The sequence below is a fragment of the Anabrus simplex genome, chromosome 6 (genome assembly GCF_040414725.1).
Source record: "Anabrus simplex isolate iqAnaSimp1 chromosome 6, ASM4041472v1, whole genome shotgun sequence".
Lineage (NCBI taxonomy): Eukaryota > Metazoa > Arthropoda > Insecta > Orthoptera > Tettigoniidae > Anabrus > Anabrus simplex.
The window spans coordinates 79,108,860-79,133,015 of record NC_090270.1 but is presented as its reverse complement, the minus strand read 5'-3'; the positions used below and the strand labels follow the sequence as shown (position 1 = coordinate 79,133,015).

The window sequence follows — 24,156 nt, the reverse complement described above, 5'->3', positions numbered from 1 at the left end:
ATTGGTCGATCTGTGGTTGAGTTTTGATTAATTTTGTTGGGCAATCGCCACATGTGGCACCAGAGATCTTTTACATGCCAACATCGTACGACATGGATTGTCGATTGGACTTTTATCCGCCCTTCGAAAATACGACTGCCTTTGCCGGGTTTGAACCCGCGATCTTTGGATCCGAAGACCGATACTCTACCACTGACCCTCAAAGGGAACTGTATATCCAATAATTGATCAAATATTTTTGACATATTTCCTAGATTTTAATTAAGTCATAGGGCCTGGTGTACCGCCTTTTGTATCCTCTCTGTCCTTACCTTACTTGCAGTAGATCTTTTCCCACATTCCTCTGTTAATGTTACGTAATTTTGCTGTTTTCCCTAGCTTCCTCCATTCTCTGTTGATAACAGGAGAGTAAAGTGCATTTTCAATTTTACTTACTTTTCCTTTCTTAATCAGTTTACCATCCAGGGTTGGTTTTTCCTTCGGACTCAGCGAGGGATCCCACCTCTACTGCCTCAAGGCCAGTGTCATGGAGCGTGAGAATATTGGTTGGGGATACAACTGGGGATGAAGACCAGTACCTCGCGCAGGTGGCCTCACCTGCTATGCTGAACAGGGGCTTTGTAGGGTAATGGGAAGATTGGAAGGGATAGACAAGGAAGAGGGAAGGAAGTGGCCGTGGCCTGAAGTTAGGTACCATCGTGGCATTTGCCTGGAGGAGAAGTGGGATACCATGGAAAACCACTTCGAGGATGGCTGAGGTGGGAATAGAAACCCCTCTACTCAGTAGACCTCCCGAGGCTGAGTGGACCCCGTTTCAGCCCTCGTACCACTTTCCAAATTTCGTGGCAGAGCTGAGAATCGAATCCGGTTCTCGGGGGGTGGCAGCTAATCACACTAACCACTACACCACAGAGGCGACTTATCTCTTTCCCATCGAAATAAAATAAAAGGACGTGTTATTCATTACACGTTCTCATGATTCATATGCTTCTTAGCCGAAGGTCTCGGGTTTGATTCTCATCTCGCCTAAGGATATTAATCCTATTCTAGGAACTTGTGTGTACATCTGAAAAAACAGACAAATAAGTCTCTAATCGAAATCTGGACGATGGCAACCTAGTCAGTACCACGAGCTAGGCTCAGATGAGCCATTCTGAGCCGGTAGGGGGGGGGGGGGCAGTTCCTTTTAGTTCCTCATCTAGCCAACAGTACGTGGCTACCCATCCAAGTGCTGAGCGCGACCAGTGTTGCTTAACTTTGGAGATCTCGCGGGATGTCTAAGCATCTAGTCTTAAATAGCCTGCCCTGTATAAATAGATTTGTAACATGCGAGGTTAGCGTTCAAGTCCCGTGTGGGCGAGAGCGGTATAATAACACCCACGGTATCCCCCGCCTGTCGTAAGGAGCGATTCAAAGGGGTCCCGGGGCTCTAAACTTGGGAGAGAGGCTTGGCGACCACGGGGCCCTTAACTGAGTCCTGGCATTGCTTCTACTTACTTGTGCCAGGCTTCTCACTTTCATTTAACCTATCCGACCTCCCTTGTTCAACTCTTGTTTTTGTCCGACTCCGACGGTATTAGGTTTGCAAATCCTAGGGAGTCTCATTTTTATGCCCTTCGTTACCCTTGTCTTCCTTTGGCCGATGCCTTCATTTATCGAAATGTCGGATCCCTTCAATTTTTTCTCTCTGATTAGTGTTATAGAGGATGATTGCCTAGTTGTGCTTCCTCTTAAAATAATAATCACCACCACCACCGCCATTAGCCACCAAATTGTTTATTCTTACCTGCTGGCAGGACAGAGGGGAAAGCGGGCGGTGAGTCTGGTGACAAGTCCTGGTCAGGAGAAGCGTCACTGCTGTAAGTGCGGAACGAACGGCTGTCCACAAGTTCTAGACTGGGTCGTCGTACACTGTTGCTGGCGGCAGGAGCGTTGGAACCAGATGATCTCACTCGGGTGATGGGAGTGTCCTCAGAGGGTGCCTGTGTAGTTGAGCGTGTAGGAAAACGTGTCGAGCTGGGTAGTCTCTCGGCAGGAACTTCTTCAGGCTCATTGTGTGTCAGAGTACGGCCGCGGTACCTTAAACATCCGAAATATGGCCGTCAGTACCGGTTTAAACAATGTAGTGCGTGTACCGCCGGTAAGCGGGACACAATCCACTCACATGTTCACTTTGTTTCTTCACTCTCACGCAGTCTGTCACTGATATAATACAAAATGGTGTAAAATTAGATTTCAGTGGAGGTTGATCATGTAGACCTTTCTACTAAAACCAGTATTAATCATACAAAAGAAAGATAACAAACTAAAATGACCGATTTAATTACGGTCTTATGAGGGTAAAGGACGGGGAGGATTATTTTCTCTTACTGGCAAAGCTTCTGTTCTATTACTAGGTTTATACCACGAATGAAACCAAAGTGCTCTAGAATACGCATACTAGGGTTGTAGTTAATTGTAACATTTGATTTTCAGTCAAAAACTATTGATCTTCAATCTACCTTAAATAAGAAGCGATATATTGCAATCAGTTTCAATCTGCTCTTAGATGATTACATCATTATTTATTAACTGAAATCAAAATAGAGGTTGTTACTGTTAATAATATTATTGAAATTAATTACAATTAAAGAAATGTTTTGATCAAATTTAAGCTGCTAACTTATTTTAATGGTTTAATTCCATTAACATTTCACATTTATATAGTTTAAATAAAACAATACAATTTCACTGAATAATAATATATTGATATTTATAAATACTTAAAAGTTCAATAACTTCCCCAATATCTTCAGTGTTGTGCTCTTAACATAAGCTATTTACGTATAGAATTCACAGACGTGACATAATTATCCACAAAACTAATTAAATAAACCTTGAAAAATGAAAATCCACAGCCTGTTTCCAATCATTTGACCGCGTCAGGAATGGAATGAATGAAGCGCCCATCTAGCGGCGAGGATATAAATTGTGCCGGCTGCCGAAGCCTGTCCCACTCCTCTGGGGCAATGATAGATGATAGATGAAATGAAATGATATTGGTGAGTGTTGGAATGAAAGGTGACAGGGAAACCGGAGTACCCGGAGAAAAAACTGTCCTGCCTCCGCTTTGTCCAGCACAAATCTCACATGGAGTCACCAGGATTTGAATCACGGAACCTAGCAGTGTGAGGCCGGTGCGCTGCTGTCTGAGCCACGGAGGCTACTAAATATACCTTGATACTATTATTTTGTCACCCTTGAATTACCTGAGAATATTGGACTGATTGCTTATAAATGATCTTGCCTCCTCAATCCTCTCTTCAACCTTGATCTAGAGTTTTATAAATTTGCTTCCCAAGAAGGTACAGATGGCACAACAGTCAAAAAATGGATATATAGTATATGACCCCAACACTTGTTTTCTTGTAAAATAGTGTTGGCCTCCTTTTGTATGGCTTCCTACACACACACACACACACACACACACACACACACACACACACACACACACACACACACACACACACATATAATGATTGATGTATGCATATTTTATAAAATGTCATATTATTCATCATCATCTGCTTAGCCTTTGTCCCACAATGAAGCAGAGTCCGCTGTTTTGCAAGCCAATCTCCACTTGGGTCTATTAAGCGCATTGTTTGGAACAAGATGAACATAGCGCATATCTTCTTGAAGGTGATCCAAGCCAGCATTTCTTGGACGGTTCAAGTGGCCTATTTCCAGATGGCGTTATGCGAAGTGTCGTCTGTACAACAGATACACCTTCTCTGGCCATACCACCGAAGTCGGGTCTCACCCATCTTGTCTACAATCGGAGCAACTCCCATGATTTTCCGGATGGTGACATGGTCTAGCCGGGTCAGACAAAGTGAGCAGCGAAACATGCACATCTTCATGTCTTGAAGTGCTTGTTCTTGCTTTGACAGTTGCTGGCCAGCATTCAGAACCATCCAGAACGACTGGGCGAACAACATTCCTGTAAACCTTGGACTTCAGGTGGATTGGTATCCGACGATCGCAGAGAACACCAGAAGTTTGCTGCCACTTTATCCAGACCACATTTATTCATGCACAGGCGTCTGGAATAGTGTCATACTCAGAGCTGATTAAATATTGTACGTGTTAGAATAAGTTTAATTATTTTAGTTGACTGAGAACATGCAGTGTATTATATTAGTAAGGGGACAGGAATCGTGCAAGTCGTTATACTCTGGGATGAGCGCTTGGGTTATTCTTTGATTCAGATGGAGAGATTTTTTTCTGCAATGAAAACTGAAATGCACGCTTGGGTTGCACTAGCTAGTTCTGCAATCCCGGAGCACGGCTGAGCTTACAGGTACAAAAGGAAGAAGATGTAATCAGGAAGTGTATTATAGGAGTGAATGAATGAGGGCTGTAATGTTGCTCATACAACGTATGTTTTTTGTGAAACAGTGCAGGTGTGGGATTATGTATATAATTAGTTTTGTTTTTCAAGCGTCTTTAATAGATTATAAATCTAGTTTATTGCTAACAGTTCTCAGAAGGACCCTAGCCCCGGTAATTGAAGATGAGGAATATCGGAGACGTCACAGGTAGAGAGGTTCTCTGACTGCCAGGAAAAGGAGGGTAGCTTTCCATGGTCATATGGCAAGACTGTCTCCTAACAGACTGGCCAACCACCTGCTCACCTACTGTGAAACAAAGAAGTGCGTACCACATGACTAATGGAGACACACAAGAACTGGGATTGACAGACTTACAAAACTGATAGGCTGCGAGACAAAACCCGAATAAAGTTTTCAGGAAAAATCTCTGAAGAACAATGATACCCCCTGGTCGAAGGAAAGAAAGGAGTCACATATAGAGAACATGCGACAATATTGGGCGAAAATCAGAGCCCAACAGTTGAACATACGTGGTAAGAAGAAGAGGAGGAGGAGGAGTTGATCACTAGCGGTAAGAGAGAGAAAATTACCCACCTTCCACCTGCACGAGCTGGAGGCAACACCTCATTGGCAGATTCAGGCGCCACCGTGGTGGTACTGCGCTCTATGGTGGTGTAGCGGTGTCTGCCATTGCCAGTCTGTTTGGGAGGGGCAGGTGCTGCTTCTTCTGCTGCTGCTGCCGGTTCACTTCTGGATGCCTGCCCGCGGCCTCTACCCCGTACTCTTCCACCAGCATGGCTCTCATCACCGTCCTTCTCGCGCTGAGCAAACCGCCTGCTGGGTGTGGCTACTTTCTCCGTGGTCGTGGTGGTTGTGGTAGCCTGGGTGGTTGTGGTTGTCGTGGTTGTAGTACTTGAGACAGGTAGTGCCAGGTTAGAGTCTGCAGATTTCTCAGCGGGACCAGTAGCTGTATCGTTATCTTCATCATCGTAGTAATAATACACATATTCATATTCATAGTCCTGGCCGTTGGGTCCTTTCTTTATTTCAATTCTTGACTTCTGGTTAGTTTCTGAACCAGCAGGTACGAGCAATTTATCAGCCAATGGTGAGTCAACAAATACTGCATCCTTCCCTTGAATCTTCTGTCCGGCTTTGTCGTTCAACAAATTCACGGGGATAATGTCAAAGGGACTCTTGGAAACTGGTGCTGTACTTGTCAGAGGTCGAATAGTGCTTGTGACCTCAGGATGGGCTTGTGTGTTCGTACTGAAACAGAAATAAGAAGAAAAATGAATTAAACTACAGAAAACTTTCTTTATTTTGTACAAATTAGCATTGAATAAGGTAACTTCATCAAATACCAAACTCCTGCAATAATGATAATAATAAATAATGAAAATGAAAGTCCACATGCTATTGCAAGTCATTCGACCGGGTCAGGAATGAAAAAAAAATGAAGGCCTTTCCCCATCTAGCCGTAAGGGTAGTAATTGTGCTGGCTGCCAAAGCCCATCGCAGTCCTCTGGGGCAATGATTAATGTTTGACAAATGAAATGATATTGGAGACTGGAATGAAAGATGAGAGGGGAAACTGGAATACCCTGAGAAAAACCTGTCCCGTCTCCGCTTTGTCCAGCACAAATCTCACATGGAGTGACCGGAATTTGAACCACGGAACCCAGCGTGAGAGGCCTGTGCGCTGCCGCCAAAGCCACGGAGGCTTAATAATAATAATAATAATAATAATAATAATAATAATAATAATAATAATAATAATAATAATAATAATAATAATAATAATTTAGGAGCCGAATAGAAACTGCATGATGACCATTGAAGAAAATGAAGATGTTATTGGGAGATGACGCCTTAAATTTAAAACTTGGACAACATATTATGGTTAAATGTTACGTTTGGTCTGCTGTGCTCTGTGAGGTCGAAGCTGGGACATTAAACCAGACCACCATTAAGGGACTGGAATATCTATAAAACTATGGCTACACAGAAGAATACTCAGAATCTTGCGGGCTGAACAGGTATTGCAGAGAGCAAATTACAAAATTGAAAACTGCTGACTACCATCAAATGCAGAAGAATTCCTTATACCGGTATACGGCATGTGTTACATGGTGAAGAATATGCACTTTTACAACTAATTCTAAAAGGTAAAGTTGAAGGGTGCAAAGGAGTAGGCAGGAGGTGAACATTATACCTTAAGAATATTCAAGACTGGGCGGGCATGAAGCCAGTCTTACAAGCGGAGGACCCGACATGCAGCTACGAGATATGACTAGAGGAAGGTTGTGAATTCGTAATACATACACGTAGAGTATATAATTTGATAAAAGTTTATCGATCACAGCGTTTGTCCTCCTGTAGATGAAGATCGATATTGATCATATAATGGACAGAACACGTAGATGAAGAGGAAGAAGAAGTGTAACATCTGTTCGATTTCTATAATTTTAAGAGATTAGGGTGTCGGAAGCTAATCCAGCACCAGTTCTTTAGCATGCTGGAATCCAAAGACAGAGTTGTAGCATTACAACTCCTCCAAAAACTACCGACCTCAGCTGGAATCAAACCCAGTATCTTGAGAACAGGAGGACAAATACTGAGATAGACAAACTTTAATCAAATCATATACTCTACGTGTATGTATTACGAATTCACAACCATCGTCTAGTCATATCTCGTATCTGCATATTGGGCCCTCCGCTTGTAAGACTAGCTGAAGCCAGAACAGTTCCACCTATAGATTTCCCTCAAGGGATGTAGTAAGGAAAGGTAGTTTCCCGTTACTATCCGCTCTGGCCAAAAAGGTGCTATCACATATTAGTCCGTCAAACCCACCTGAAATGGCTGCACTAACCGACCCTACAAACGGTACTTTTACAATATTTATCACAGGACAAGTTGCATAAGGACTGGTGTTCTTAGCACCTCTCATACCTTAATCACTTTCATACAGCCAAAAATCACACAGTGACAGGTGGATAAATATAACAGTTCTAGAACATTTCATACAGTTTAGTGCACTGTAAACTCACCAATTAGAGATTGATCTCAGCTTACACATCCTTTGTATGTTCTTGCAATCTTTCTTATAAAGTATGTACTTCTTTAAAATTAATTCTGAATTGTTTATGAAGACTGGGAATCCAGTACAGAAATTAAATGTAGAATTGAAATGGATAGAAATAATTACTGCAAATATGAGGAGGATGTTAAATTCCTATGAAATTCATTTGAAAAAAAGGATGTGTAATATTCGATGCTCTGTGTGGCGCTTCTGTTACTATAGTCTATGGGATGGAGACGTAGACGCTGAAAGCTACAATAGTGATAAAGTTAGAAGCATTTGAGATGTGGAGAAACCTTCACCTATTGAAAGTTCCCTGGATTAGTCGAGTACGGAATGATGCAATCTTGAAAATAAGAGAGAGAGAGAGAGAGAGAGAGAGAGAGAGAGAGAGAGAGAGAGAGAGAGAGACTCCAGACAATAAAGCACAAAATAATATCTTATGTAAGCCACGTAATGAAGAATCAAGAAAATAAAATGTTTCAATTAATTCATCAAGGGCTCATTGGCAAGAAAGAAGTGCAGGAGGAAGAGTAATGTCTTGGCTCAAAAACCTACAAGATTGGACATCAATGAGAACAGTTGGTGAACTCCTCCGTGCAGGCTCCGACCGAAGGCGGGTAAGATTCAATCCCCGAAGTATGATTGTGGTGCCTATTCTTAAACTTTTGTGAGAGAATGTGATAGGAGAGCCTATTCTGGTGACTAGTTTGACCACCTGAAGGAAAATACAGAGGCACTGGATTGGCAAACAGGCCTTGGACATGAAAGAATAGCTGAATAAAAAGTTTTCTAGTTTTTTTTTGGTGTGTTTTCCCTCTTGTATATAGCTGTCATAGTTGATTGAATGAAATCGCCAACATCCAGCTGTGAATGGATTGCGGAATAATGAGAAGGTGGAACAGTAAGATATTCATCGACTTTTGGTGCATTGGTGGTGATGACGACCGGAAACATCTAAGAAAGCCACGGGATCTCGAGGAGAAATATGGCAGGAGGAGACTGACACAAGTGGAAGCAATGTGAGACACAGCTCAGTGCCCGTGTTTGCCACATGTCTCGCGAGGAGCTCCTGAAGAAACACAGGATGAACACACGAGGGTAATGATTATGATTAAGTCCTGGGCAATACAAGTGATAACAGTTTCAAGAATACTTCTGTACCAAGTTTTATTCGAAACATCGTGCTCTTAACATCGCCGTGGTAACAAGTTACCTGTCAAACCTGTTTCATTGCCTGCCACTTAATGAATTTTATTTTCACTTTTCCCTGAACCTTTGAAAGTGGTCGAACTAGTCATTTTAAGGAAGTTCAGAAAGCTCGCCAAGGATCCAGGTAGGGTAATATTATGCTAAAAATTAATGCATCTTTTAAACACCCAGTTAATTTGATGGATGACAGATATATCTAGAAATAAATTGTTGCTCTTACCGTAAATCTAACCTAAGTGTACTATAATATTACTAAGAAAGACAGGTTTGTTAACTGATAAGACGAAGTTCTGCAGGAGCTTTTCTGTGCCGGTTGCATGGCGCGGTTACGTAGGAGGTCGCCTTTTGTGTTCACGACAAGAATTTCAGCATTGTCAAATGAAGCGTAAGTATTGTTGCCTAAGTCTGCTCCAGACTTGTTTTTTCGGCCACTCGCTACCGTTCTCAAGCCAAATTTTACCAGCCTCTTTCCTCCCCATACAACTCGATTGTATTTCTTCATTTAATACTAGATTTACCTTCCTGACTTCAAGAATTCTTCTAAAGGATCACGTTTTCAAGATTTATATTCTACACCAATACTGCTCGTATTTTTCGCTTATATATTTTCATTCATTGTACTAGAAAGCATCTTCCAAAACTTACAATGATGGCCAAGGGAAGAATGATTGTTTAAATCTTTCAAGTTTGTATTCTTAAATGACTGTTGATATCGTGATCATAGCCACGAGACCTCCGGTATTACGTGGAATCCGAACCTGCGGAAATAACTTTTTGTTTAAAAATCTCACATAATATATCGGGCACGATTCGAACCACGGCCGCATTGTTGAGAAGCCAGTGGTTATGTCACTCGGCTATCACGTTTCAAATTCGATTTTTAGAATGGGGTTTTATTATTATTATTATTATTATTATTATTATTATTATTATTATTATTATTATCTTCTATATATTAATTTTTTTATGAAAACTAAAATCAGTCAGTCCGGCCATTCTATCCGGTCGATTTCCTTCATTCTTTTTTTAACTGAAAGGTATTTATGCACAGATTTGTCATCAGATACTATAAATCACTAAATTTTCTCCTTCCTCAAATTGTTTGATTTTTTCAACTTTTTGTCTCTTTGAAGCAATCATATCTTTGGCTCTAATTGAGGCACTGAGTTTTTTGGCCTAAGAACACTCAGTGGATCAAGGTCTTTCATTTCAGCTCTTAACTATTCAAATTGATTGATTCTGAGGAAAGTTTTGAGCGCACATTCAATATGACGTCTCATTACTTCAACATTTATTTCTCATTGAAGTAATCATATATTTCGTTCTAATTGAGGTATACAGTTCGGTCTAAAAACACTCAGTGGATTAAACGCTCTCTTTTGAGGTAATAACTATTTAAACTGGTAGATTCTGAGAAAAGTTAGAGTACATTTGTTTCCGTGACGAAGATCTTTGAAGGACTTTTTAACAGTTCGGCGCGTAGTGTTGTTCCAAGGAACGTTTAATTCAATTTCTTTGTGTGATGTTTTTTCAAGTGTTTTGTTGACATAATATTACATTCTATTACCACACCAGATCACGTGCTTTATTTCATTAACTCGAAACTTTGCAAATACATCCGTGAAGATAGTAACGAACAACACCATACTTTGTACATTGCGGGCAGAGCCAGCGGGAAACTGCTAGATATTATTATTATTATTATTATTATTATTATTATTATTATTATTATTTGCTTTACGTCACACCGATAGGTCTACAGGTAAGTCTTATGAGGACGATGGGAAAAGGCTGGCGTGGGAAGGAAGCGGCCGTGTCCTTAATTAAGGTATTTACCCGGTGTGAAAGTGGGAAACCACGGAAAATCATCTTCAGAGGGTCGCCAACAGTTTGTTTTGAACCCGAAATCTCGCGAATGCAAGCTGATAGCTACGTGACTCAAACCGCGCAGCCACTTGTTCGGTATTATTACTACAGATGGTTCATGGGTCTATTAGATAATGATTTTCAACGTGGGGTATATTTCAATTTTGTCCATCCACTTTGCTCTCCAAAATGCCTGAACCAACTTTGGGCTCCACACGACTCAGGAAACTTTATTTTAGAGAAACATTTAGAGCAGTGAGCTCAGAAACTGAAGGGGGCAAAAAAGGCTAAAAAAACAAAGGATATAGAATCTGCCTCGTGGGCGACAGCCCTGAATGCAGATCAATCAATCAATCAATCAATCAATCAATCAATCAATCAATCAATCAATCAATCAATCAATCAATCAATCAATCAATCAATCAATCAATCAATCAATCAATCAATCAATCAATCAATCAATCAATCAATCAATCAATCAATCAATCAATCAATCAATCAATCAATCAATCAATCAATCAATCAATCAATCAATCAATCAATCAATCAATCAATCAATCAATCAATCAATCAATCAATCAATCAATCAATCAATCAATCAATCAATCAATCAATCAATCAATCAATCAATCAATCAATCAATCAATCAATCAATCAATCAATCAATCAATCAATCAATCAATCAATCAATCAATCAATCAATCAATCAATCAATCAATCAATCAATCAATCAATCAATCAATCAATCAATCAATCAATCAATCAATCAATCAATCAATCAATCAATCAATCAATCAATCAATCAATCAATCAATCAATCAATCAATCAATCAATCAATCAATCAATCAATCAATCAATCAATCAATCAATCAATCAATCAATCAATCAATCAATCAATCAATCAATCAATCAATCAATCAATCAATCAATCAATCAATCAATCAATCAATCAATCAATCAATCAATCAATCAATCAATCAATCAATCAATCAATCAATCAATCAATCAATCAATCAATCAATCAATCAATCAATCAATCAATCAATCAATCAATCAATCAATCAATCAATCAATCAATCAATCAATCAATCAATCAATCAATCAATCAATCAATCAATCAATCAATCAATCAATCAATCAATCAATCAATCAATCAATCAATCAATCAATCAATCAATCAATCAATCAATCAATCAATCAATCAATCAATTCTGGTCTGCATTTAGGACAGCCGCTCGGGTGGCAGATTCTCTCTTATTCAGCTAGTCTTTTCTTAAATACTTTGAAATAATCTGGAAATTTATTGAATTGGTAAATGATTCCAATCCCTTAATCCTCTTCCTATAAACGAATATTTTCCCCAATTTGTCTTCTTGAATTTCAACTTTATCTTCATATTGTGATCTTTCCTACTTTAAAAATTACCACTCGAACTTGTTCGTCTACTAATGTCATTATACGCCATCTCTCCACTAAAAAAAATGAAGTGGCGTATGGCTTCTAGTGCTGGGAATGTCCGAGGACATGTTCGGCTCGCCAAATGCAGGTCTTTTGATTTGACGACCGTAGGCGACCTGCGCGTCGTGATGATGATGATGATGAAACAATGAAGAAGACGACACATAAACCCAGCCCCCGTGCCAGCGAAATTAACCAATGATGGTTAAAATTCCCAATGCTGCCGGGAATCGAACCCGGACTCCTGTGACCAAAGGTCAGCACGCTAACCATTTAGCCATGGAGCCGGACATCTCTCCACTGATAGCTCGGAACGTACCACTTAGTAGAGCAGCTCGTCTTCTTTCTCCCAAGCCTTTGATTGATTGATTGATTGATTGATTGATTGATTGACTGATTGATTGATCGATTGATTGAAGACATAAATATTACGAACAGATTAAAATAGATGTGGACTGAGGCAGTCAAGAAGGCATGAAAATATTAGCATAGGATAGGTTGACATGGACAGGTGTGTCAAATACATGTATAGCATGGTTCGAACAACAAGTATCTAATTGTTGGTATACTCACTTGACGATGGCCTGTTTCTTCTGGGGCGGCACGGCGATGTCTCCTTGGTGGGACTCGAACTTGGGGTTGTTCACTCCCACCTCGGCGATGGGCATCACCTCCACAGTGGCAAGGAACTCTTCGTCTTTCTTCTTCTCTTGTTTGACGATCTCTTCAGGTTTTTGTTCGATCAGTGCTGCCTTCTTGCTCATGATCTTCTTTTCGTCAGCTCCCTCCACTTTGCCCTCCAAAATGCCTGAACCACCTTTGGGCTCCACCACGACTCGACGAGGAGCGCTGGTCACCACCGAGAACTCGGTCCGTACCTCCTCGCTTGCTGATGGTGGAATGAGAGGTAGGGTGGCGGCTGGAGTTAGAAGAGCAGCTGCTAGTTCATCCAGTGGGGAGTCGCGCTTCACCTTGTCACTTGGCCCGCGAGGAATGTCCAGAACTTCTTTCTCTACCGCGGCGCGGTCTCGCTGGGGTATCCGATGGGACGTGACGAAATCGGCACCTGCAAATAACATACAAAATATCAGAGACCATTTCCAAAGTTGAATTCAGATTTCGGAACCATAAGTATCTTTTTTATTTGCTGGTTGCTTTACGTCACACCGACACAGATAGGTCTTATGGCGACGATGGTAGAGGAAAGGCCTAGGAATGGGAAGGAAGCGGCCGTGGCCTCTATTAAAGTACAGCCACAGCATTTGCCTGGTGTGAAAATGGGAAACCACGGAAAGCCATCTTCAGGGCTGCCAACAGTGGGGTTCGAACCCTCTATCTCCCGGATACGAGCTCACAGCTGCGCGCTCCTAACCGCACGGCCAACTCGCCTGGTCATAAGTATCTTAGGTACACCACAAGGCTATAGCATATCGTAGCAGAAGAGAATCAGTCCAACACAAAGTAACAAATATACGTCCAAAAGTTCCTTTGACGAGTCTAAACATAAATCTAGATCTTTATTTAAAAGGATATGAATGCGAAACTATTCCTTTAAGAGGGACTAAAATTGTACCCAAATATTTTGTTTTATGTTGATAAATATTAAGCACAAATATAAGTCAGTATACAAGCATTTTGCAGTACCAAAGTTTGAAGTAAAGCTTGTGTCGAATGGTTTGCTTTAACACATGGAAATATGTGCAGTACAATAAAAAGTATGTAAATACCTTTTAATCTTCTCAATGTTCTTTTTAGAACGCCCAATGTTTTAACAGTTACCCATGTAATTTATGTTATGGACTGCCATAATTATTACGGATTTTGCCTCCGTATTGAGAAGAAATTATTATGGAAAAGCGAAATTATCACAGAAAAGAATTCTGCAAATAATGGAACGTATCACTGGTGTTTGTGTCTATGCACACTAGTTGATGAGCATTCGTATTCGAACGGCACTTCCATTTGCTAAAGAAACTCGGAATAAGTTTCTGAACACTAACCCATACGTTTCTGCTATGAGTGTATTTAGAAACTCACTCTTGCCAGTTTCAAGAATAAGGTCCCTGATGAACACAGGCGTTAGTCTGAAGAGTGATTGAGTGATGACTTGCTGGGAGCAATGTAGTTCAGTTTTGTTGGTTGTTGTGGCTGTGTACGATGGGATTACTGATAACCCACTTCATAGATTGGCACTTTATGACAAGGTTTAGTTTGTTTGACTTATGATACATTTATTTCAAGTTATTTATGCCATTGTAAGTGTTCGTGCGAAATCCTGTATGTTTCAAGATGATGATTCCAGAGTATGATAAACATGCTCGAGCCTGCATGTCCCACTAAATTTAATGCAGGAAAACGGGAATATCCCAGGGAAAATACAAGGAAAGCAGGTTTAGGTTACTAGTGGGAACCCTGCAATAATCACTGAAAGCGAAGACCATAATGGTTGCTCGCATGGTGAGATGTTTACAAGGATTAGTAGAAAGGTTAGGAAAATACTTTCTCACTGATATTTGACCGCAATTTTTCTCTAGATTCGTTGCGTATGGCAACTGTGGGCTACTAAGAGAGACCTATACCTTTGAATAAACCTAAAATTTCATTACAAGAATTATTTGGTGATAGATTTTTATGGGCTGTACCTCGTAATAGACGTACCATAGAAAGGAGATGGAAGAGGAAGTTTGGTTCGCCTGATTATGTAATGAAAATTCTTTTTCCCAAAACAAATCTTCTGGTTTGTAATTCCTGCGGCCATCACTATGAAGCAGGAGTCTTGTATCCATATTACTATAGCAAAGAGATGATGCAGAAAGAAATCCAGAAGGAGTTGGGTCTCAATCCCGTTGAAAATGTTGTTGTTTTATATAGTGGAGAAAAAGAAAATCATCCAGAAGAGTATTGGAAGAGCAAGAGAATTGTAGAAATGAAGACGGAAAGGCCATCGCGGTTTTCCAAAAACGTAATACAGCCAACTACCAAAACCCCGATTACAAGTGGAGATGTGAAACCAACAGAGCTGGGATAGAGTTCCAGAAAAGATTGAAGTATTAGACTGTGGAGAAATAAGAATTTTTAATGCAGTAATGTGTGAAATGTATGAAAGTACAGAAGGGTTAATTATAGGGCATTGTTCTTTTCAGAAGTGGTTTAAAAGTCATCATTAAAAAATTACCACACGAAATTATTATCAGCTTCTTACTGCGAGAAAATTATATCAGGCATGGAAGATCATAATTTTCTACTCCTCCCCTCTTTGTTACAAAGGATTCTTCGGTTAAATTACAGTATTATCAACAGTAGGAGGTGGAGGTGGTGATTGTTGTTTTAAAGGAGGTACAGATAATAATGTTATTGGCTTTACGTCCCACTAACTACTATTTCGGTTTTCAGAGAGAAACATGAAGATGTCAGTAAGGAGTAAGGAGACAAGCTGCTCGACTAAGGGGTATATCGCGAGCTGTCAGTGGAGAGATGGCGTGGAATGACGGTTGACGAATAAGTTTGAGCGGTGCTTTCAAAGGTAGAAAAGATCATAATATGAAGATAAAAGTGGAATTCAAGGGGAAAAATTGGGGCAAATATTCATTTATAGGAAGAGGAATAATTTATCGCGGGAATTGTTCGACAAATTTCCAAGTACTTTGAAATCTTTTAAGAAAAACTAGATGAACATTGACAGGGAACCTGCCACCTGGGTAACAGCTCTAAATGCAGATCATTGATGACTTTAAATACCCATTTTCGTTAAATTCTACTCATCCATTTTTTTTTGTATGCGCGTATTTACCTGCATGATGTAAATGTAAACATTACATTTCCTTTTTATTCTAGACATGACTGACACAAACATATCTATTTTTAAATATTCCGACCAAAATACGGACTGATTGGAATCCAAAGTTAGGTAATTGAACAAGAGGCTATTAGAGCCCTATGCTGCTATCAAATATTTCCTTAAACGTTAGGTATTTTAAATATCAAACTTAAATAACAACTATGTCGTTTTGAAGAATGTCCTTGTAGTTAACAGCGTAAAATGCAAAATAAGGCCACTATAAGTAATGTTTACACTTTTTTGTACAGGGTGTAACAAGAACGTATGACCAAACTTTCAGAACACATTACTCTCACGTAGAAGAAGGGAATACGTTATTATGGATATGGATCAGGAAAAGCTTTATTTCTATGTTAGAACGCATATAATTCTACATATTACACAAGTGTTCAATTAAACCTCGGGCCAGCAATATTAATTTCAGACAAGAAAATCAGTCCAGCCCTCAGAACCGCCCAGTACCAGCTTACACTCTCTCTTTCGTTCGTCAGATTCATGTGGAAGCATAACACATGGACACATCGGAAGAGCGGACGGGGTATAGAGACAGCGAATGACGTGAGGAGTTAGTAAGGCGATTCTTGTTTCATTCTTGCGATCACGAGTGTACACACAGGATCACAATGTACCAGCATACCACACGAAACTCTTGCTTACATGTATCAACCCGCTGTCGCATTGAATAACGGATGTGCTGATGTGCCCCTGCAATGGTGGGTTGCTGCATGTAAGCAAGAGTTTCATGTGGTATGCTGGTACGTTGTGATCCTGTGTGTTTCCCGTGATAAATACACTATGCTCAGTTGTAGAAAATGAGTTCTAACATGGAAATAAATAGTTTCCGCACCCATGACCATATAAGATATTTTCTTCTTCTATGTGTGAGGAATGTCTCCTGGAAGTTTGGTCTACATTATTCTCACACCCTGTATAATGCATATTTAATATAAAATATGTCTATCTGTTAGGTCATTAGCCCAGAAGCTGGTTGGATTGTCAAATAGCACCGACGGCGGCGCCAAAACGAAACGTACAAAGCATAGGAAGGAGTGAGGTAGTTTGTCATTGTTCGCCTCACTTGTCCAGACTGTGCTGTTGCAGGACCAGCAGCCCAATGAGTAGCGCCTTTCATAACATCCGGATGCACCAGTCATATTCCGAATGCCATTACTCTTTATCACCCATACCTCAGCAGCTTCCAGACTCTCAGAGTCATAAACGAGGCTGACACTTCAGTGGAAGATACATTTTATTCTAGCCTGTGTCAAGAGACAGATATAAAAATCCACAGTTGTAGCCCTTCAGGCAAGTAACTCAGTGTTGAAAAAATTGCCCGGGCCTGGGGGCTGGGTGTTTGTGATGTTCCCAACATCCCTGCAACTCACACACCACACATATCAGCAACGAATTTTAGGTAAATACAATATAATAAAATATATATTTTTTGCAACTTGCTTTACGTCGCATCGGCACAGATAGGTCTTATGGCGACGATGGGACAGAAAAGGGCTAGGAGTGGAAAGGAAGCGTCTGTGGCCTTAATTAAGGTACAGCCCCAGCATTTTCCCGGTGTGAAAATGGGAAACGACAGAAAACCATCTTCAGGGCTGCCGATAGTGGGGTTCGAACCCACTATCTCCCGAATACTGGATACTGGCCGTACTTATGTGACTGCAGCTGTCGAGCTCGGTAAATATAATATAATATAATATAATATAATATAATATAATATAATATAATATAATATAATATAATATAATATAATATAATATAATATAATATAATATAATATAATAAAACAGGCGAATTTTTATTTATTCCTAAAATTTACAATCCTTTTCTTAATCATCGTAATCCGGTCGATTAGATCAGCAGTTTGCCTTTTTCTACCACTACGAGCGCTAATGTGAGGCAATGCATTGTTTCACTTGAGCACCACTACAAGCGCTAATGTGAGTCAATGGAGAACTTAACCCTAAGCCCTTACAACTACATTCGGTGTGGACATTTTTCAAAAAATTAAAAAAAAACTCTTGAGGGTATTGAACCAAGGAACACATTACAGGAAGAATAATGAAAAATAAGTTAATTTAGCTATTATTTGAATAGAAAAGAAAACGAATAAAGAAACAAGCAATTTTAAGCTGTTTTTCCGGAACTGCATTTACGCCGGAAGTGATTTTCGAAATTTGTGTTTTTAGTTTGATAGAGCTGTCCAAGACTCACAATTTGAAACCTTATCGGGCCCTGTTACCCTTCAACTTTCGGCAAAATTGAGGAAATGGCTTAATTTAACGTTTTTCGTAGTATAGGGACCCCTGCTTTGACTGCTAAATGTTTTGAACATTAAAATACTGATTCCATAAAGAAATAGCGATATCTGTTTTCCGTATTAATAATTTTGTATCCCCACTTACGGAAGATAGTTGTATGGGTATCTCGCAACTTGGCGCGCCGAGAAAGTGTCGCAAGGAGCTTTGTCCCGTGTGACTGAGAGTGATATAGGTTCCCAGGCAGGTCACACCAATGACATTCTCCACTCGAGATAACCTTTCTCTGTCAGCATTCTAGGACTTTTAGATGAAATTTACAGCGACAAATATTTCTTGTCGAGATATGAGTTTCATAGTATGTAGTCTCACTGACTGTGTGAGTGAGCGCATGAACAGAATACACTTCTCTACCAATCACAGATGACCACCAAGTGGGAAGAGAGTGCCTACTGATATCTACTCGTTTGTCCTGTTTTCTCATAGGGGTTGGGGTCCGACTCGTTAGCTGAATGGTCAGCGTACTGGCCTTCAGTTCAGAGGGTCCCGGGTTCGATTCCCGGCCGGGTCGGAGATTTTAACATTCATTGGTTAATTTCAATGGCTCGGGGGGCTGGGTGCTTGTGCTGTCCCCAACATCCCTGAAAGTCACACACCCCACCTCTACCTCAATAACACGCAGTTACCTACACATGACAGATGCCCCCTTACAAGGGCTGCACTTGGCTAGAAATAGCCACACGAAATTATTATTACCATACGGGTTGGGGGGTGGGGGTGAGGTGAAATAGAATTATATGGCACGATTTTATCCCCGGATGCCCTTCCTGTCACCAACCACAGTTGAAGAGCTAATGAAGATGAAATCAGTGAAATTGGGTAAGGAGGTGTAAAAAATCGGTTGTGGCCTACGAAAACGAACTGTTCCTGCATTTGCCTCGAAGTGAAAATAGAAAAGCATTCTCAGGACAGCCAACGGTGCGGTTCGAACTTACTCGTCTCTCGAATGCAGAGCTTGGCTCAAAAGTTGTAGCGTGTTAACACGCGCGGCCACTCCACTCTGTTGTATTAATCTACTATAATCATTACAAATACATACCGTTATTTATTTATAATACAACATACTAAAAATAATCAAAACAACAAAATGTTACTAACTTTTTTGATAGTGGTTTAACGTCGCACTAACACACATTGTAGGTTTTCGGCAACGAAAAGGTGGGAAAGGGCTATGATTGGGAAGGAAGCGACCGTGGCCTTAATTAACGTACAACCCCAACATTTGCCTGGTGTGAAAATGGAAAACCTTCTTCAGGGCTGTTGACGGTGGTATTCGAAACCAACATCTCCTGAAGGCAAGATCACAGCTATACGGCCCCAATCGCAAGGTCAGCTCACTCGGTATTGTTACTAAAATAATTTATAATTTAGTGGTGCAGATCTTATAAATCCTTTCTGGACGTTTCTTTAAGGGGCTGCCTGGCCGAGGCGGTAAAGGCGTGCTCGGTTCGCCAGGAAGGACGTGGTTTCGAATCTCCGTCAGGAAGTCGTAAAATTTAAGAAATGAAATTTCCACTTCCGGAGGTGCATATGGCCCTGAGGTTCACTCAGTACCAGGTTGATTCCTGGGGGCAAAGGCGGCCGGGCGTAGAGCTAACCACTCTACCCCATCACGTGCCGAGGTTAACAATGGTGGAAGCCTTTACCTTCCACTCCTCCAAGGGCCTTCATGGCCTGTACGGAGGTGACTTTGCTTTTTTGCTTTGCTTTTTGGACGTTTCCTTAATAACACTGATGAGCAAAAATAATAATAAAAATAAATTCGCCGGATATCTTGGTATCCAACACGTGTTCTAAGACATCTTCCTTCGATTTCCTTTTTCCACATTTCTCTAAGAAAACCGCATAGATTTTCTGTCCTCCCTGGTTTCTTCAATTCTAAGTTTAACAACTCAGCAAGACAGCGCAATTCACGTTCGTTTTTAGTTCTTCATATATATATAACTTATATATATATATTTCTCATTACCGAAGATGTCAGCTCAGTGCATTTGTGGCACGATCCGTTATGCCGGCTAGCTCTGTACTCGGGAGGCATGTGGGTTTGATCCCCTGTCGGCCATCCTCGAAATGGTTTTATATTTCAATTCCAGGCTAACGGCGGGAAGTTAGGTATTTTTTAAAGACTACGGCCGCTTGCTTCCTATTCCTAGCCCATACAATTACACCAACAGACATCTCCCTCACACAGCGGTACATGTAGCTCACCACCCCACCACTCTCTGGGGTATACCGGGAAAAACAGATACAGAACTGGCAAATCTCCGACACTTCTTTCCTCTACTCCATTACTAGTAGGTATAAACTTACTTTGTAAATTACTATTCAACATTTTCATTTCCGGTAATAAAGTACTGTGATTTCAAAAGTGTTTGGTACGATTCGAATTTCTGCCCTTTAGGTTACATATTAACTTTTCCGACAGGCTGTGCCACCACCAGAGGCACGGGTTCGATTCTCGGCTCTGACACGAAATTTGAAAAGTTTACGAGGACTGCAATTGGGTCTAATCAAGCCTTGGACGGTCCACTGAGTAGAGGGGATTCGATTTCAACCTCAACCATCCTCGAAGTGGTTTTCCATGGTTTCTACACTTCTTCTTCAGGCAAATGCTGGGATGGTACCTAACTCAAAGCCAAGACGTTTCCTTCCCTCTCCCTTTCAATGTTCTCATCCCCCGCAAGGCCCATGTTCAGCATGGCAGATGAGGCCACCTGGGTGAGGTACTGGTCCTTCTTCCCATTTTTATCCCCGACCAAATGTATCGCACTACAGGAAATTGCCCTTGAGGCGGTAGAGCTAGGATTCCTCTCTGAGTCTGAGGGAAAAACAACCCTGGAGGGTAAGGGATTAAATAATAATAATAAATGTTTCTGGAGTCACTTGATCCACTTTTGTTCATTTGACTAATGGTTTAACGTCGCGCTAACACATCGAATGTTTTCGGCGACGAAAGGATGGGAAAGAACTGTGATCTCGAATGTAGTGAACTTGGCCTTAACCAAGGTAAAGTCTCAGCATTTGCGTGGCGTAAAAGTGGTAAACCACCTTCAGAACTGTTGGCATTGGGATTCAAAACCACCATCTTCTGCTCACCGCTACGTGATGGTGGTGGTGATTATTGTTTTAAGAGGAAGTACAACTAGGCAACCATTCTCGATATAACACTAATCAGAGGGGAAAAAGGGAAGGGATCCGATACCGATCTCAGTATTGGTTAACTAGTAATGGAAGTGAGTGTCTTCATTCAAATCTGAGAGATACAGTAATATTTAGTTTACTAACCAAGTCGTGCTTCTTCTGGCGTTTCAATGAGTCGAGCCTTGGAGCCAGTCTGGAACATAACGTACTCTTGTCCAGGTCGTGGCTCTGTGATCAGCTTCACATCGTTCTTCCGCGGCCTCGCTTCCGTAACTTCGTACAGCGTAACTAGGAGCAGTAGCGCTCCTAACCTAAAGAAGAGAGAAACTCGACATCAATAACAATATGACATTTTACAGAAACAATATTACTATAGCCCATTACACGTTAAGAAAACAGTATTTGTCTTATGGACCTACAAGGAGTGAACACACCCCCTCTGAGACACCCATAATTCCTCGTGATTAAGGAATATTATACTGTATTATGAAAGACAGATCAAAAGGATGAGGAATTTTTGCCTGTGAGTTAGTAAAATAACTACATAACATTTTCTTTTTTCATAAATATATTCGTAGGGAGGAAGCACAGTGGCAGGAACAGCCATCGCTTTGTTGCCTTCCTTCATTTTTCTTCTTCTGTGTTGCTCTGGTACAAGCATCGTGTAGTCCCTCACTCTGCGAACCGCTGGCAGCTCACTTCTGTAGTGAAGTCATCTACAGTATTTATTTGTTGCGTCTTTGTTTTTAGGCTTAAAATCAGTGCGTAACTTGTCTTGTGTTGAGTGAGAGTTGGTTGTATATTACAAAGTATTTGCGTGTGTTCTTTTATTTTCGTATTGCACAGAAGTTATTACTGAAGGTTTTAGTGTTGTGGTGTGCAGCGATACGTCATGGCATAACTTGTACTGATAAAATATTTTCTGGGTGTTTTATTTGTACTTCGTTTTGTTATTTAGCTGTTCTTTCTTAAGCGCATTTTAATTTTACCACTTTATTTACGACCACATTTAATTATTACTGTTGTTTTTGTGAGCGATACGACAGCACAGTAGTATCCTGCGTTGCCTGGAGAAATTTATTAAATGCAACTAAATGCGTCCCTCACCCAGCGGGCCCATAAAAATATTATTTTTCTATTTTCTCCCCAATTTACCTTACACTTCAATGCTGAGGTTTTTCATGTGCTGAAGTTTACCTCTGATTCTATACAAACCAAAAACCCTGTAAATCCCCGTTCCCTTTAGTTCATCAAAATGATTTGCAGCTTAGTTTCTTCCGCTTCTTATCTTGAACTTAAATACCGAATCTCACAAATTTATATGCCGCCGTTTTCCCGTGATGGTGTTGAGCAGAGCCGTTCGATATGGCAACCCTGTTATCATAAGAGCAATACTGTTTTCTTAACATGGAATGACCTATAGGGAAAGGATTTATAGCCACTAATAGGTTAGAACTCAAACGTATTTGAACAAGGGCAAGTGTTTTCTATCCGCACAACGAATCAGCAGTGAGATTTGCATAATATTAGCGATCTGAACTATCAGAACCCCTAAAATGTATGCAACTCGCCTACATGATTGTAGAGCGGCTAGATAATACTTGCGCCTTGTTCAAATACGAATGCACTAGTGTCTGAATATTACAACTGTGGGGAGGAAGGGAAACATCATCATCATCATCATCATCATCATCATCATCATCATCATCATCATCATCATCATCATCATCATCAACACATTATAGTAAAGATTTCGATCTAGGTCTAAGGAAACAAACTCTTAGATACTAATTATCTCAAATGAAGTATGGTGATATGATAATGATGATGATTCTAGTTTAAAGTGGACAGCCATCAAGGACATCACCCCCAGCAATAAATAATGTTACTGTCATCAATAAATCATACACAATAACATCACATATAATCCATAAGGAAGTTTACAGTAAACTTAACAGATTTTATACACATCTACAAGTAAAAGCGAAGGTAGCGGCGAAGAGATTTGAAAGATATCTTCAAAATATGCACAGTGCTACCGAAGAAGCTTTCTCCTGGCTGAGCACGCAGGATTTTATATTTTGATGTTCGTACAGTGCAATAAAAATCTACTCTCAATTCGTATGTAACCAAAACCAAACCCCATGCCACAGCAGCTCCGAAGGGCCATGGCCTACCCAGAGACCGCTGCTCAGCCCGAAGGCCTGCCAAATTACGAGGTGTTGTGTGGTCTTCACGACGAATTCTCTTGGCCGTTATGCTTGGCTTTCTAGACCGGAGCCGCTATCTCACCATCAGTTAGCTTCTCAATTGTAATCATGTAGGCTGAATGGACCTCGAACCTGCCCTCAGATCCAGGTTAAAGTCCATGGCCTGGTCGGGAATCGAATTCGGGGCCTCCGAGTAAAAGACAGGCACGCTACCCCTACACCGCGGGGCCGGCTCAATTCGTATATAGCTCACTGTATGTGATTATAATCTGATCTAATCCAATAATAATTTATACTGCACTGTAGATAGGCCTATATATTGAACTGTGTATATATACAGATAGGGTGTTCTGGAGATCAGTACAAATGAACCTTACGGAAGGCACAGATGAATGTCTGCAGTTCGTAAAATATTATTTAAGAGGAAAGCGAATGGTTAGTTCGAAGGAGAAGCCTGAAGTCCAGTGCGATGTTTGTGTGGCAGGTAGTAGCTTCGTTTGCCCCCTCGGCTTATACCACCCGTCGTATCATGCATCAGGCAGTATGCATGCGTAATGTGGAGGAAGCAATTCTGAGAACATCACTGCACTGTAGCTTCAAGTAGTATGCATGCATAAGTTGTGTGAAAACCTACGTACGAAG

General features: G+C 40.7%; 1 protein-coding gene across 1 annotated transcript in view; it reads right to left on the bottom strand.

Moving 5' to 3' along the window:
• LOC136875497 (uncharacterized) overlaps window positions 1–24,156 on the bottom strand; it is a 130,703-nt gene that overhangs the window by 20,975 nt on the left and 85,572 nt on the right. The window contains exons 2-5 of the mRNA XM_067149045.2: window positions 21,449–21,615; window positions 12,569–13,061; window positions 4,968–5,642; window positions 1,787–2,079 (exon numbers count right to left, since the gene is read on the bottom strand). Of these exons, the coding sequence (XP_067005146.2) occupies window positions 1,787–2,079; window positions 4,968–5,642; window positions 12,569–13,061; window positions 21,449–21,615 (1,628 nt within the window). The remainder of the gene's footprint in view (window positions 1–1,786; window positions 2,080–4,967; window positions 5,643–12,568; window positions 13,062–21,448; window positions 21,616–24,156) is intronic.